General features: G+C 44.4%; 1 protein-coding gene across 2 annotated transcripts in view; it reads left to right on the top strand.

The window, feature by feature from the left end:
• LOC106638398 (uncharacterized) overlaps nt 1-16,434 on the top strand; it is a 31,073-nt gene that overhangs the window by 952 nt on the left and 13,687 nt on the right. The window contains exons 2-10 of one of the 2 annotated variants that reach the window (XR_001338951.2): nt 5,986-6,427; nt 12,302-12,546; nt 12,636-12,960; nt 13,059-13,372; nt 13,487-13,871; nt 13,976-14,561; nt 14,643-14,920; nt 15,006-15,190; nt 15,976-16,211. Coding sequence is in view for 1 of the 2 variants with exons in the window: in XM_014351524.2 (XP_014207010.2) it covers nt 6,272-6,427; nt 12,302-12,546; nt 12,636-12,960; nt 13,059-13,372; nt 13,487-13,871; nt 13,976-14,561; nt 14,643-14,920; nt 15,006-15,190; nt 15,976-16,039 (2,538 nt within the window). In the remaining variant the exon portion in view is untranslated. Of the gene's footprint in view, nt 1-5,985; nt 6,428-12,301; nt 12,547-12,635; nt 12,961-13,058; nt 13,373-13,486; nt 13,872-13,975; nt 14,562-14,642; nt 14,921-15,005; nt 15,191-15,975; nt 16,347-16,434 lie in introns of those variants that run through there. The other variant, XM_014351524.2, reaches the window with a different exon arrangement.

A 16,434-nucleotide genomic window follows, 5' to 3' on the forward strand; every position in this document is an offset into this window, starting at 1 on the left:
GTTCTTTCTGCGTGTGGGTACTTACCTACCAAAGGGTAAAGTACAAAATAACGAGCGCTTAACGATGCCTCGTAGAGATGAAAAAAAAATATATATAATATATCCGTCCCATTAAGGACCTCGTTGGGCGAGCGGATTTTTTCCATACCGATTTCTCTATTATGCTTCATTACTTGTTTTGAATATCATCTCTCTCTCTTACATCTGTTATAAGATGGTACAAAAAAAAGTTGTGTAACGCGCGTAACTCGTTTCCTGCTCTGCAATCGAATAAAGGATCCTTGCATTGTACCTATACTTGTATACAAGCGCTTCATGTCGTGCAGTTCACCCACTTACTTTTGTATACAAGTTCAGCTGCATTATTGTTTTTCCTTGCGGCGAAATAAGCAAGGGAAGCAAGTACCGTGTGTTGTTCGTGATTTTTCTACTTGAAATGAAAATGGGAGAGAGAAAAACAAAAAAAAACAAAAATAGCGGATCGTATCGCGGAGGGGAAGGAAAAATAAAGCGGTGGGTACTACAGATTACAGCGCGCTTTCCGGAGCTAATAGCCGCAGCAGTAATGGTAAAAACGTATACTTATGGTAGCTACATAGAAGTAAAAAGTAAAAAAAAGTCCCACTATATTCGAGGAAAACTATTTACCGTATGATGATTATTATCATTACTATATGATCACCATTATATTTTGTTACACCTAAAGTCGTATCCCAGCGTGTACTTGGAGCAGCAAAAAAAAAAAAAATCCATAATTATACATACACGTAAAAAATTAACAAAGCGTGCGCGCAAGTACAATGCACAACTGCGAGAGACGTACTTACCTATGTATGTGTTATTACCTCCTTATGTTATACAATTATACACGGGTAAGGTACGTATATATACATATTATACACAAGTCATCGCTCACTCACACACGTCATACCTTAAAAGTCCTTCTTGTGTATACATATAAATATATATCCAGGAGTTGGATTATTTACGGCTTAAGCGCTCACCTCTGAAAATATAAGGCGCACGTAAGTAGTATTATGCACGTAAGTAGTATTATTTCGTATATTTTGCCCGTGGCATATATTTATATATAATACAGCGCGAAAAGCGAGAGCCGAACGTCTCTGTTTCTCTGTCCGCAGTGCGGTGTAGTACAGCACCTGGTGTATTATATATATATATGTATACCCATGTAATTTTTCTTTTGTGCAATAATTTATAAGTACATGAGTTTCTCGGCTCATGAGCCTCGCGAGAACACTTTACGATTGCTCTTTTAATCGGAATAAACGCGGAGCTTGCCGATATGTACATATACATGGTATACATGCAATATATAAAATAATTGGGTTTTGTTTCGACGCCGATGACCCCGTACCTCACACGCGCAAGAAAAGTAGTGGAAAAACTCTCGATTCTTGAGATGGACAAAAAAAAACGGTGCCTGTAATATCATAAACAACAAGCATGCAATCACGAACACTTGAAATAAAAATCGAATGAAAGTCACGGCAGCGACGTTTTGCTTACCCTTTTTACTGCGCGCCAACATACACGTTGCATCCGTCTGAGTTATCCCACGCGTTACGAATCATAGATATATATATATATATATATATATATTTCGCTTAATATACCGTATAATTAATCATACACGCGCATGTGCACGGCACAACACACGATTATTCAGTTGATTGCGAATTTCGTTGTAGCTATTTTAGGTATAGAGTCGAATATATATGTATACCGTAAGCAAATCATGATGAGTATGTACTACATTACATTAAGATGTTCGATGTGTGTGTGTTCAATAATATTCCTTGTGCGTATAGGTATATATACAACGTATAGATGATTATGGTCGTAACGTTGACGCGTGCGTGGGTGTCACGCGTAGGTATATTACAATACAATATAGGCCCACTGGCGCTCCTCTTCTCCTCCATCATCATGTTGTACTTATGGGTATTACTATTATATTACCAATTTCACCAACAGTTTTACCTTTGTAGGCACGTACAAAAAAGTATAAATTAGGTGTGCTTTCTTGGTTTGAATCAACGAAAAAAAAAAAAAAAAATCAGTAATTCAAAAATATGCAAATATTATTTAACAAATAATTGCACATCGATCTACTTGTAAAAAGAGTCACTATGCGGTCTCGTATCGGTAAATATTGCTTTCACCACACGTGCACGTAAGTGAAATTTTTATTCGCCGAGATTAAAATATTGAGAGTACCATACGAAAGATTACGCGAATCAATGCAAATTCGAATGCATTAGTTTTCATGCATTTGGATTATAACACTATTATCGCCTTTTCATCTGCACAATTTTACGCGTTTTTAATGGACAATTAATTATAACACCCTTAAAACGCATTATTTCAACACGTTTGAGGTATATATGAAACATGAATTTACGAAAAAGCTTCTCCTTTGCTTGTTGGGTTCAAAAGATAAGAGTGCTCTCCCGCGTCCGTACATCAAATTAAACCCTTGGTTTACAGCCGAGTTGGTGCTCCAACAAAAAAAAAAAAAAAAATTTGCTACCCCGCATCGTCCAACTAAACGCGCATACAATATATACCTACAAGCGGGATGCAATGTTTTAGCTGCGCGAAATAACCAGGAACACAAAATACATACTTACCCAATGTATATAATATGCACACACTAGCGAGACCTATACCCAGCATGAAACGCACCACATTCGCGTATATAGGCATCGATTATTCGCCATATACATAGACCTACTCGGGTAAAAAAAAAAAAGCATCCCTCCCGCTTGGACCTTACGCGTGTGTATATTTAAATATAGTCTCCCCCCCTGCTGCGAATATATAATAATGATAATATGTAGGTATACCAGCCGAGCACACGTCATTCTTTTTGTTTCAATGATGGGGCTTTTCTCTCCCGGTGACCCGCAGTACACGCGTTAACCCAAATGGCCACCAAATTTAGAATCGCTCTCTTGTATGCGATGCGTCTATTATTCACGATTTTACATTCGGCCTCCTCGCATATATATATATTCGCTCTCCTGCCTCGAAAGCACATCAGCTCACCGGGAGAGCTCATACAATACACGTATAAGGTATACGTAGGGGTTGTACGCAACAGCTGCTGATGCAGTAGTACACATATAAGTACGTGGGATTCAAAGCGCGCGTGAAAAAAGTCATCGAGCTTTAATTTCTAAAACTCAAAGTGCATTTTTGTTCGACAGAAGTGAGGGGAAGAGGAAAAAGAAAAAGATATCATACAAGCAGCGTGTCTCGAGCGAAAGGCTATATATACGTATATTTACTGTTTTGTTAATATAATCTCTCTCCCTCTTAATCTCGATCTGATGATAAAGGATCTCCCCTTTTTTCCGAAGGTAACAACGCGCGCGTGCATGTATACGTGTGTACACCAAAATTGCAACTTATCCTTGCAATGGAGCTCTATTTATATACGGTAGCACACCACAGTATACATAAACGTATGAATGTGTACAAGTGCGTCCTTACATTAGCCTTTTCTCTCAAGGACGAGCAGCTACACAGCAAATATTGTATACCGTAATTATATTTTGTACACGTAAAAAAAAGGTAATACCGCTCACATATATATATATATATATAATGTTAATACATACACCTAAAAGTATATTGGATATATTTAACTGCAAGCTCCATGTGGTATTTTTGTGGTAGCTTTTACACGCATAAAAAATAATTATCCGTTTATTTTACACGTACAGGCGCGCGTAATTGCAATGCAAGGGCCATTTAAAGAGGGGGTGGACGGTTACCTTACATTATTGTTGTCTCTCGGGTGGCTTATCATCGAAAACGCTCCATGTACCTCATATGAACAACATGTAGGTGTCCGTGCGAAGGTCGGAGCTTTATTTATTTAATAAAACGTGGTGAAAATGAACGAGGAAACGAGTACAGAAAAATTAAAAAAAAAATTGAATCACCGTACGAGATAATGTAAATACAGGAGTATTAATTTTTAGTTATAGGTGCACGCGTTTATGCGTTTTAATGTATATATTTTACCTATGGGTTGTGTAGAATCTGTAGAACAAAAAAAAAAAAAAAAAAGTACTAAGCAAAAGCGTAAAATGTACTTTCGTGGGTATATAGATATGTTATAAGTACTTATATTTAATTTTTTTTTTCTTATATTACAGTGTAGTGACCTCATAACGTATATTTACACTATAGTGTAACATAAGTATACTTATATGTATTTATATGTAATAATTGTTATATTACGTGTTCAGGGGGGGGGGGAACACCATGTGTGTGCATTTTACGTTGTTACACACATACACGCGTCGTTCATTCAATTTATCGTTGCTCGTTGCCTCTGCCTAATACGTGTACATGTGACCGTAAGTATATCTTTCTCTTGCGCGCGCGAGACACACACACACACACACACATATGCAAGTACAGATGTGTAAAAGTCGAGTGAACGGTATACCGTAATTCTCTTTTCTTTCTCCCTTCAGTGCTGTGTGTACCCTATATATAAGTATATACACTGAGCTTGGCTCTTTTATAGGTACGTGCGCCTATATTGTCCGCAGGCCTGGCCTCTATATATAGTATACGGTATAGCTGTCCCTCGTTCTCCTACATGCATATCATGCTTTTTCACCTTTTTTACCCACATACCATATATAATACATATGTATTTCATATGCGTGGTAATCTCTGAAAAATCCGTGAAACAATCGTTTTTTTTGTCGGTGCGACACATCTTCCAGACTCAATGGCCAACGTCCCGATGCGAGTATAATTTGACCTGCGCAGCGTAGCTTTTACCTTTGGTTTTCATCTATAAAAACATGATTCAGTGGTAAGGAGAAAAATGACTCGACAATACGTCGAAATCGGTAAAAATCGTGGTCTACGACATTTCGTCGAGACTATTTTATTTTATTTTATTAAATTACTTTATCTATACTCGTAAAATAAGCAAAATCATCTGACCCCTATCTCGTGATTTTTCATAAACGTTAACGAGTATTCGAACGCTTACACGTACATACATTCAGAGACCAAACTCGTCGCAAAAACACACACCCAACGTATAAGCTGCTGCTCCTTGTTATACTGCGTTTGAAGAAAAAAAAAAAAAAAAAAAAAAAAACTCGACTTCATACCTCATAATATTGTATATATACTGCAGAGAAGGGAAAGAAAAGTCCTCCCTGTCGCCGCGAGCGAGACGCGAACGAGATTACTTTTTAATTGCGCGAAAAACGGTTTTACTTTTTTACCATCGCACCTCGTACATGTGCACGTATAAATAGATAGGTACTAGCACGTGACAGAGAGACTCTCTATACGTTCATTGCGTCCTACAGTGGCTCTTTTTTTTTTCTTCTTCTCATACGTATAACTGTAGCAGCTTTTGTGACGCCTGGGAGAATATATATTTCTGATGGGTTTGGAGATCAAAGCGCTCAAAACATGGTACAATGTATTTATACGTGATTAAATAAACAACGTGACCCCTTGCTCTTTTTCTCTTTTTGATCGGATAAACGAACGAACCAAACTGTGGAGAAAAAAAAAAATTTATCTTCCATTCAAATGATACTCCGAGCGGAGCATTTTTTTCGGTGTATATCAGTAAAAACCACTGGGACGACGATGCTAGAGATAAAAATTCTTTTTTCATGTTAAGTAACAAAAAAAAAAAAAAAAAAAAAAAAGTATCTTTCGGGAGGAAAAAAAACAACCAGAGGTAAAGAGTTGCTTTTTCCATGCAAATCTTAGGTGTTCATTTGCATCGAAAATGCTCAAACGATTTATGTCAAGCCTTCATATTTATCCATTGTCGATCTCGCGAACCAACAAATAATGACTTGGCTTTGCACTACAAACGCGTCTCCGGAAGATGAAACGTATATGAATGCCCTCATTTATTTTAGTTAAGTTATAGCCCTTATTGGTATTTTTTGTTTTTTTCAGGCCATCAAATGTAAGTGCCCCATCGAAACAGTGGATCGTGGGCCCGTATCGACATCGGAAACAAGAAACATAGACACCTAAAAAAACAAGAGTAAATCGGACGCCCGTTATACAAACCAACCGATCGATGTAGCTGGTCAGAGAGAGAGAGAGAGAGAGAGAGAGAGCGCACTTGTATATATGCATATATAGGGAGGAGGAAGATCGGCCAGGCGCCTGATACCCTCGGCATGAGGAGGCCCGGAGTGCGGGAGGCCTCGCGCGTTGAACCGGCCGGCGGTGAGGCATGGAAACCGCCGAGGCCGCGCCTGGCGCTCACCAGAAGTACCGGCACCATCATCGTCGACGATCGCATAACGATGGCCCGCAGCAGGGCAGCCGCGATCTCCTCGCCTCGGCTGGCAGTGCTCCCGGCCTCGACGTCGTGAGGGCCCTGCACCAGGTTATATACAATTCATCCTTTATTGCTCCTCGATATTTTTTTTTTTTTTTTCTTTTTTTTTCATCGAGATCGGTAAGAATGTGGCGAACCGCGTATAGAAGATAAGTGCAGGGAAAAAAGTTGTCCACAGAGGAACTTCCGAAAAGGATGATTGCCTCCCGAAGTGGAAAATTACAGGAATATGTGATTATTCCGATCGTGAAAATAAATTTGTCTTTGGTTTCGTTGTATGTGTGTGTGTTTATTGAGGAGAGCCAAGAATTAGATCATCCCCGTTCAATGTTTTATTTATGCATGTCATGTTAGATGGTAATTCATGAATTTGCGATTTTTCTAGGCAAAAAAAAAAAAAAAATAAGTTGTTCTCCTAAGAGGATAAAAAATGCATGGTTTTTTTTAAAATCAAATTAGGCTCGTTTGCGCTTCGCGTAAGTTATTAGAAAATCAGATAACACTGGTTTTTTGTTTTGTTTTTGTTTTCGACAAAAATCGACACAATCGATCACGATGATAGACGATGTAACCGCATGAGTCGTAATAAAAAAAATAAACAAGTCACGCTACAAGTCCGAGTACACTATAAGTACTTGTTTCGATCGTACACACAGTCATCGCGATGTCAACCAAAATCGATGTCCGAGCAATATTTAATGCCCCCGAGGGATCGTATGAATCATCACCTACACAAACATACGGATACCTAATTAAAATTAAAAAAAAAAATGCCCCTCTCTCTCTCTCTAGGAAACGAACCGAGAAATCGTCATCTTGCACCACCACCATTTACAGTTCCATGTATAGGTATATGTATATTCTGCATCAGTCTACAAGGAACTCGAAGGTATAACGAACCGTCGACAATGGCTGCACCGCGGAGCGCGCAGGGAGAGAGAGAGAGTGGCGATATGAATCTGCGGGGGAATATTACAAAATCGAGTGGCGCGTCGTGGAAACGGCGAAAGGGGAATCGACCCGGGAAACACACGGCGACGCGCACACATAAATTAAAACGTCCGCGCCCACGCTTTCTCGTTTCCATCTCTCTCTCTCTCTCTCTCTCTCTCTCTCTCTCTGTCGCGTGTGTATATACTCTTACGCTCTCTCTCTCTCTATACCATTATCTGTTGTACTATCGTCGCGACGATATATATATATCGAGTTGTATATACTACAACATGTATATATTATACTGCAATAAGAGAGTCCTTTCCCCAATATACTCTCGGAGCAGATCTCTCTGTTCAGGCTGCCTTATAGATATTGTATACCTATTCTCTGTGTTGGGCGAGTGATTGTCACCTTTTTTTTTTTTTTTTTTTTTTTTATTACGTTCCGTTTTTAACTCTTTTACGGTCGTTGTTTTGAAAAGAAGTGCTCGATGTCAGTGCTTCGTATTCCTTGAACTAGCGTGTATAGATTTAAGATTCGATGTACAAAACCTTACCTCACACAAAGATTATACTTATTATGTACCATCAACTTATTTTCATTCACGTGACTCTCCACTCTCGAGTTCTATTGTGTACGCGTAGCTATTTTTGCAATTATTTTTCATTAAAAAAAAAAAAAAAAAAATAAAATAAAATAAAAACAAAAGTCCAATGAGCTGTTTATATAATTGGTACAGAGCTTGCAACATCACGTTGTGTGGATTACTTTTACGTCGATTTACTGATTGAGTTTGTTTTTCTTGTATTTCCAAGGACGTTTTTTGTTGTTGTTGTTGTTGTTATGTTTGATCTGGTTTCTATTTTTTTTTATACAAAAAGCTCTTCCGGTATAGTTAATGGAATTCTCCGCGCTCCATTTTCACCCCAACAAAATTTTTCCGATACGAGTGAATTTAGCTGCGTCAAAGAGCGACAATTATCGACGCCAGCCGAGGGACAAGCGTCACTCATGTACGCCATCGATAACCCGACGACGCACCACGATGGCCGGGCTTTTGTTTGCTCCTGCGTCCACATATTACAGTTACTCCTGTATACACATGGGTGTCGCGAGAAAATCGATGCAAATTTCCCGGTTATATGCAGAGCTATAAGTATACATATTTACATACGTGTGCACGGTGTATATTGTAATATCACTTGTACACCAATGGTATTGATAAGGGAGATGTGACGATGGCAAACCTCATCTCTAATCTGCCTCGTCTCGCTTTCTTATACATATACACATTTCCATGCAGTGTATACGCAAATGTGTGGGTGTCCCGCATAAAAGTACCTACTCCACTGGTACAGCCTCTTTCCCATTTTTATTTTTTCTTTTCCTTTTAAGTAAGTGCGTATAATTTACAGCTTTTGTAAACTTATATTAGGTGAAAAAAAAAAACCCACCACGTGCGAGAAAAGCGTAAAATTATGAGGCTAAACCAAACGACCCTCCGACACGCACAATACACGTATAAGCTTTTTTTTTTGTTTTACCACACGCGGAATCATACAAGTATGGATTATTTACATAAAAAAAGTTAACTAGGTATAGCTCTATTTTCTTCTGGTCAATGTGGGGCGCCATCAATAACGACATCGGGAGAGACAATTGGGGTTGAAAAGTAAAAAGCAAATCCATATACGTCGAGTAACGATATTTCCGAGACAGTTCCCTTCGTTTGCACATATATACGTATAGCAAGAAGGGAGGAAGCAATTTCCGCCCGTGTGCCCTACATATTGTATATATACACGGAGCACTGGCGTGTACGTACACGAGACTCCCTTTATACTTTGCCCTCTACTCGGGAAACTGGCTCGAGTGGCTTATTTTTTTGGTTTTTAATTGAAAAAGCTCCGCGTACCCTCCACGCTCGTTGGTGTGTTTTCAAGCTGCATATTAGAGAAAGGGAGACGGTAAAAAGCAGAGGGAAGTGAAAAAAATGGGTCGATCGGCGCTTAAATATTTAAAGAGGCACTTCGGTACACATAACACTTGAGGTGTGTAAACGTGGAAAGCTCCGATTCACGCGCGGTTGTCCGAGCGCTTTTTTAGGCGAAAAAGAAAACTCCGTGGGAGGTATATATATATTATAAGCGTGTATTTACATATGGCCCTGCGGCCGCGCGCTCCCGGCTAAGTTTAGATCGGAATATTCCAGCCGCGGCTATCGCGCTCGCCGATCGATAAGTAGGTATATACTGTGACTCCTCCGCGTCTCGAGATTTTCACGGAAAAACAAGTGTTGCATATACGTAGCTTTGGCTTTTTTTTTTTTTTTTTCTTTTTTTTTGTTGAGCTAATCGTTTGTGTTGTAACTCCGTTGCCAATTATCCCGAGAGAAAAACACGAGTCTCCTTTACGTAAGAGGTCGGCAACTGAAGCACCCCTCCCCTCTGATTACTCGGTTCTACCGATGAATGGGCGCCCTCGGCGCACGTAAGCTCATCGCGGCGTGGAAAAGTGGCCCATTTCGGTACAATCCGCGGGCACAGCTCGTGAAAACACTACCTGGGATGAAGGAATAAAAAAAAAAAAAAAATTAACGAGCTCCTCTATATACATATCTCCACATCAATGCATACACATATACAGCTCGGCGTGAGTTGCATACATTAGAGCGTATACATGTATACATATTCTATACCGCTGTCGGCGTGAATTTTAATGCCGCGCACGCTCGCGCTTTAAATTTACGCGATACACCTACATATATATGTGCAAAAACAGGCCGGGAGCGTTTTGCAGCGATTATTTTATACAAGGAGGTTACCTATATATATACATACTTACTCGCCGAGAAAATAAACCGTTTTTTTTTTATTGTACTATGCGTTCTGCGGGTATAGTATATGTACGCGCACTTGACCTTTGTACTTTTTCTTTTTCGCATAAGTACACCGCAATTTGGGGAGATATATGTAAACAGACACCGCAAGCTCGGAAGTTTTTTTTTTGTTTTTCATCCGATCGGATATATATTACACTTACTGCATGTACATATAGGTAAAGTATACACACAAGGGCTTGAATATATAGCCGGCTGAACGAGGCCGATCGGATGAAAAGCGATTATGCACGATTCGAGAGATGGCCCACACCTATACTTAATGTACGCGTTGGCTCGTCCTCTTCTCTCTCGGGATCTAGATTATAAACTCCCTGGCTTAGGTAACTTTATCACGCGCGCGGCTACCGTGTGTGTAATAACACAATTAGAGGCGGAGCTCTCGAGTATTATACATATGAAGCGTATTGTGTAGAAGCGGGAGGGGCACGTACTGGGTTAATGAGGCACTTGGAAGCGGTGCTCGGTGTAATAGTCCGTTGTTGACGCGATTTGGCTTTTTTTTCGGGGGGGGGGGAAGAGGCTGTGCGGGGTGCTTTATTTTAGAGGTTTCATCCACCGCGTTTTACACACTCCTCTGTATTGGCGCTAAAAATCTGTCAGATGGTTTCGAAGCGAACAGCTTTGCGTCCACACACCAACAGAATTCACCTTGTGTCATTTGCAATTTTTCTGCTCTGCCGGTTATAATGCGCGTGTATGGAGATCGAGCTCGTGCGGCTTACACTGTCGTGGGAAAACGTGCGCGCGACCTCGGATAGCCATAAGTGACTTTGTCGCTATTAAGCCTCGAGGGCTGTCCGAAGGGAGTTGGAGAAGTCTCGGTGGGAGAACTCGATTTTAAATAACGCGCGCGATTTTTCGTTTGGCGGAAAAATAAAAATTAAAATGGTTGGCGCGTTTTATAAATAAACACGAGTGTATACCTCCGCAATCGCGGCGGTTAATTGCCGTTTCAGAGGGTTTGTCAAATTGTACCGAAAAAACAAAGGGATTATCGAAAGATTAAACGCGCCGCCCATAAAACAATTTCACTCGATCAGCCAAAACTTGTGATTTAAAAGGCAATCGCTCAAACGGAGAATGAAGGAAGGGGGGGGAAGAAAAAAAACGAGGGAGAAAATTGACAATCCAATAAATCGTTCGTTCGGTGTGCAGCCGAGTGCCTCTTTTCGATGATTCACCGGGCAATCGGAGAGCAATCGGCAAAGTTCAACACTCCCCCTCCAGTTCACCACGACCATTGCCCCCTCCCCCTCTTACAATCGTCTATTGATATGTATATGTGATATATTTTTAGAGGCCGCGAAAAATGAGTCGATTTTCCTTCCACGCCCGTTCGTTATCTCAAATACGTTGTTTGTTATTTTCAGTCGTAAAAGAAGGTTTTTTCCCCCCCGATTCGCAAAAAAAAATAAATAAATAAAAAGAAACGATCTGCCACTCGAGTTTCAAGTGTATATGCTTTTATATATTCGCAAACGTGTGTCACGCAGGAGAGGCGACGTAGTTTAATTTTAATTAATTGCTGCGCCCATTCGCGAGTACGCGTGCATATATATATACGTGACGAGGTAATTGCCTACTTTACACCTACATACGCGCGAACGAGTAAACTTGACGATCCCTTTATTTTTTTTCTTCTCAAAATCAACAATAAATCGGTATTACGTAACGCCAATTGCGCGTTTACCGGCACGAGTAACGAATGAGAAATAAAAGGATAGGAATGTACAGTAACACTGTGTGTTCATCTCGAAACCATATACGTGTGCAGTCAATCTGTGTACTTGAATTTGTGCGAAAAAAGAGAGTTTACATGTGGGCAAAAAGCGTTGATAGTGGCTCGTCATTGCCATCATTGGTATAAATAAGGGTGGGGATGTATACAACAACAACACTCAATTGAGCTCAGTTTATTATTCTCGCCTCAAAACGAGACGCGCACCCGTGCCAGCAACAACGATAACATCAGCGCAGCTGGAAAAGTCCCCCCTCTAATCGTAACCAGCTCGACCCGGTCGCCCGATCTCCCTGACCCGATTTCCACACACTGTTTCCATTGACCGCACTTACTTCGGCCCCAGACGGTGGTATCGCTGCGCACGGCCTTGGACTCTTCGCGCGAGGAGTTGCGCAAACTCAAGGAGGACCACCAGCAGCAGCCGGTCGCCAAGAGGAGAACCAGCAGCCCAGCCGGCGAGATCGGCCGGCTGGCCCTCGAGAACCACGTGCTCAGGAGACGGCTGCTCGACCGGGCCGGCGAGTTTACCAGCGATGCCGCGACCAACCCGCCCGACCATACCCCAAAGACACCGATAAAACAACAACCGTAAGTTCATCAAACATAAAAGCAATTGCTCATCCACGGTACAATATAATTATAAAGTCACCCTCCACTTTTGATGGTCAACTTGAAAGACCCGAGGCAGCCAACATGGAGTCCGACGCCAACGAAACGACGGAGCCAAAGGGCGAGGAGGGTGAGGAGGAGGAGGAGGAGGAGGCAGTCGCCAACGAGGTGGAGCAGCAGGAGGTGGTGGTGCCGAAGCTCAAGCTGTCCGGGCAGGGTGCCTCCAACGAGTCGGAGAACGAGTCGGAGGAACTCGACGACATCGAGCTCATCTTCACGACCGAGGAGACGTGCAGGGACGTCGGGCTGCAGGAGGACCTCGTCTCCATCACCGACCACCCCGACAATTGGCAGCTCCAACAACAACAACAACAACTTACCACCCCCACTCCGGTATGTCTGACTTGAGCTCGACTCGTTCCACTGCTGTATACTATGGACAGTGGAGAGGATCTGTGATGATGATGATGATGGTGTTGTATGCGCGTCAGGGGGAGCAGGAGAAATCGGGGGTTAAGCAGGCGTGCCGGGCCAAGTCGGAGGAGGGTGAGCCGGGCTCGGTGTGCAACGGCAAGGCCAACTCGGTGGAGGAGGCCGCCTCGTCCCAGAGCAGTAGCATCGACCGCGAGGAGAGCGTCGACAGGTTCGACGAGAGCACGGGCAGCCGGCTAAACAAGATGTGGTCGCAGTGCTCCGTCCTCGTCGAGACGGACATCAGCAAGTGCGGCGTCCTCGAGGAGATCGACGTTCAAGCCCGGCACTCTGCCAGGCGCAACACCCTGGCCGCGCCCACTGCTACCTACAGGTTGGTATACGTCTAAAAACCCTTTTTATTTATGGGCAGTGTGCCACGTAACCGGTCGATTTGGCTGTTGATCTCGAGAGCCTCGCTACTAATTCGATCCCTGCTTGGGTGCAGGCCGATAATTCACCGGGAGGCGCTGGCCACGGGCCGCCGGAAGAGCCTCGGTCCGGTGAGACCGATGATGGACCGAGCCACCGGTGGGGGACTCGCCGAGAGCAACGGCAGTGGCAACGCCCGTCGGGAGTCCGGCGCCCAGACCGACATATCGGCCCTGCCGGCGCAGTGGCGCTCCGAGAGCTACCTCGCCCACAAGGTGGCCCACGCGTTCACCACTCTGCCGAGTAAGTTCGCCCTGCCCGCGGGTGTACCGGGCCGGCTGAGGCTGTCCGACAAGACGCGGGAGGCCCGCCGGGTCATGCTCTCGGACATAAGCTTCACGAGCATGGTGCCCGAGTTGTCGAGGAGCGCCGACCACCTGTGCCAGGAGCCCCACAATCAGGTCGGTGAACCAATCACCATTGCTCAATGCGACATTCTGGAGTAAAACATAAAAAAAAAAAGAAAAAAAACTGAATTCGTAATGGCTTACCTTTGGAATTGAAGTTTCCGCAGGCGCACGTATGCTACGGGTCGCGGAGCGGTGGAGGAACGAGTCCGGGCTGCTGCGGGGGTCTGCGCACACCAGAGAGCAGCAGGCGCGAGTCTTGGGCCCGGATGGGCGGTGCTTCGGGCGCGATGGGCCTGCCGAGTCCGTCGTGCGACTGCCGGTTGTCGGCCGATCTCTACCCGGGACGCTACCGGGGCAGCTTGAGCTCGATCCCGCGGGCCCCGAGCGCCGTAGAATTGGGTGGCTCGCGCAGGCACTCCTGGCGGCCCAACAACGCGGGTGGCTCGTTCGACAGTTGGCGGGGACCCGCGGTGCTACCGGGCAGCCACACCAGTTCGGCCATTGTTGCCGCCTGCAGTCCCGGTGGGACGAGCAGCTGCGGGGGAAGCACGACGGGCGCCCATCTCCTCCACCATCATCACCACCACCACCACCACCACCACAATCAGCATCTGGCACGGCCCACTTGGTCGTCGATGCCGTCCTCGCCCACCCACGTCAAGCCACCGTCCGGGACGATCGTCGCGAGGCTCGTTGGGTCCTGCCAGCCTCGCAGGACCAGGTCTAAGGTCACTTTCCAAGGTAAATCGAGTCCAAGTGTGTTTGTGCACGCGCGTCAACGGGTAAATTGGGTGAAACAACGAAACGTGTGCCTGTCCGCAGAGTGTCCGATGACACGGGGCAGCTTGCCGAACTTGCGCTCGGAGTCTCTGGCTGAGACGAGCGGCGACTCGACCGAGTCGCTGATAGACGAGGCCGAGGACTACCTGAGGCGCAGCATAGACTCGATGCTGACCTTCTCGAGTAGCGCGGCCGAGCGCTGCGCTGCCCTCGGGGGCGGCCGACACTCGACCCGGCGGAGACGAGCGCGTCGACACTCCGAGCCCGATCTCTTTCGCGAATGGAATCCACCCCAGGACGCCAGACCCTACTTGCCAAAGGTGAGGAATGACTTCAACGATTATACTTTCTATACCGTGTGCCGATTTTTGCTTTGACGATGGCTCTGTTTCCGGCGCGTCGCAGAAACCACAAGATCTCAAGATAAACCATCTGGTGAAGGTGATCGCGGAGTCGGGGAAAATTCTCCAGGGCCGTGTGCGATACGTCGGGGCCGTGAACGGTGGGAACGACGCGTACGTGGGCGTCGAGTTGCCAAACAACGCCGGCACCTCCGATGGCAGCTACAACGGCAGACGGCACTTTGACTGGTGAGAGGCTTTCTTTATTTTTCAATACCCCCTTTTATTTTTTTTTTTTTAACTCGTGGAAAATACAAACTGTACATAATGATCTTGACCTTGATTCCGAGTGAATTCCGAGCAATCCAACCGATTTGATGTTGAAAAAAAAAAGAAAGTAGGCTTTGTTTCATTCGAGTACAAAATAAATATACAGAAATAAACCGTGCGATCATATATAGCTAATTCAATCAATCCCCTGTACATGCAAGTACTTTACGTACCCACAAATAGAAAAATAAATAAAGTGTGTGTCGGAGACCTCCTTCTCCTCCTCGTATGTCGCGTAGACCATGCAAATAAACTCAATAACAACACACTACGCGGAACAATAGCCGTGGCCTTGAAAAACTACCCTCGCACATGCATGATACGTAAACCACCTCCTCCCCCCCCACACACATGCACACATATCAGTGCAGTGCAGGCTCGACGCGAAAATAGCCAACCCTTGACCTTGCACGTACTTTTTCCCGGCTTTCCGAGTCCTTGCCTCCACACAACGCGAATCCTTGATGCTTAACCCGCAGTTGTCGCTTTGATGTACGTATATACTTACTCCGCAGCTGATGTTTATGTTTTCTCGCTTTACTCCTCGTTCTCGCGCAATGTAGCGTCCATATGACATTTTAATAGATGTATATGATTTATTCGTGCGGATAATGAAAAATGTCTCTTGTTTCAATAAAATAGTCTCATGAGATGTAGATAGATATAGAGAGAGAGAGAGTGACGTGTGTTTTGAATAAAAACAGCGAGGCGGAGCGAGCGATATTCGTGCCGTTCAAGAAGGTCGTGCTCGCCTGGTGCACCACTTGACCCGAGGCCCGTCGGACCGGCTGTTGCGAGGCCAGTTCGGCAAACAGTGGCACCGCCGACGCGGCCGAAGCTTCCTCGCCTCGACCGACGACGCCACGGATACTGCTGTCCCAGTACACCATGTGAACGCGATGGATCTCCGGAATCTCTGTCTCTGCATCGGCGCGAAGAGGTACACGTATAGACTCTTTACTCGTACTCGACTTTGTCCCCCCCCCCCTTTCGAGGATGCGGGTTTCGCTGACATGTGCTTACAATTCTATATGTATGTAATTTTTTTTTGTAACTGGTCGATTAGCCCGCACGTGTTTGTCGGTGTTTATACTTGGTACAAATCCGAGTCGCCGTCCCTCTCTTCCGATGACGCTCGTTTTTTTTTTTTTTTTTTGCTCATT

The sequence above is a fragment of the Copidosoma floridanum genome, unplaced genomic scaffold, assembly GCF_036245765.1.
Source record: "Copidosoma floridanum isolate Cflo_tuat_1 unplaced genomic scaffold, Cflo_Japanese_pri ptg000019l, whole genome shotgun sequence".
NCBI lineage: Eukaryota > Metazoa > Arthropoda > Insecta > Hymenoptera > Encyrtidae > Copidosoma > Copidosoma floridanum.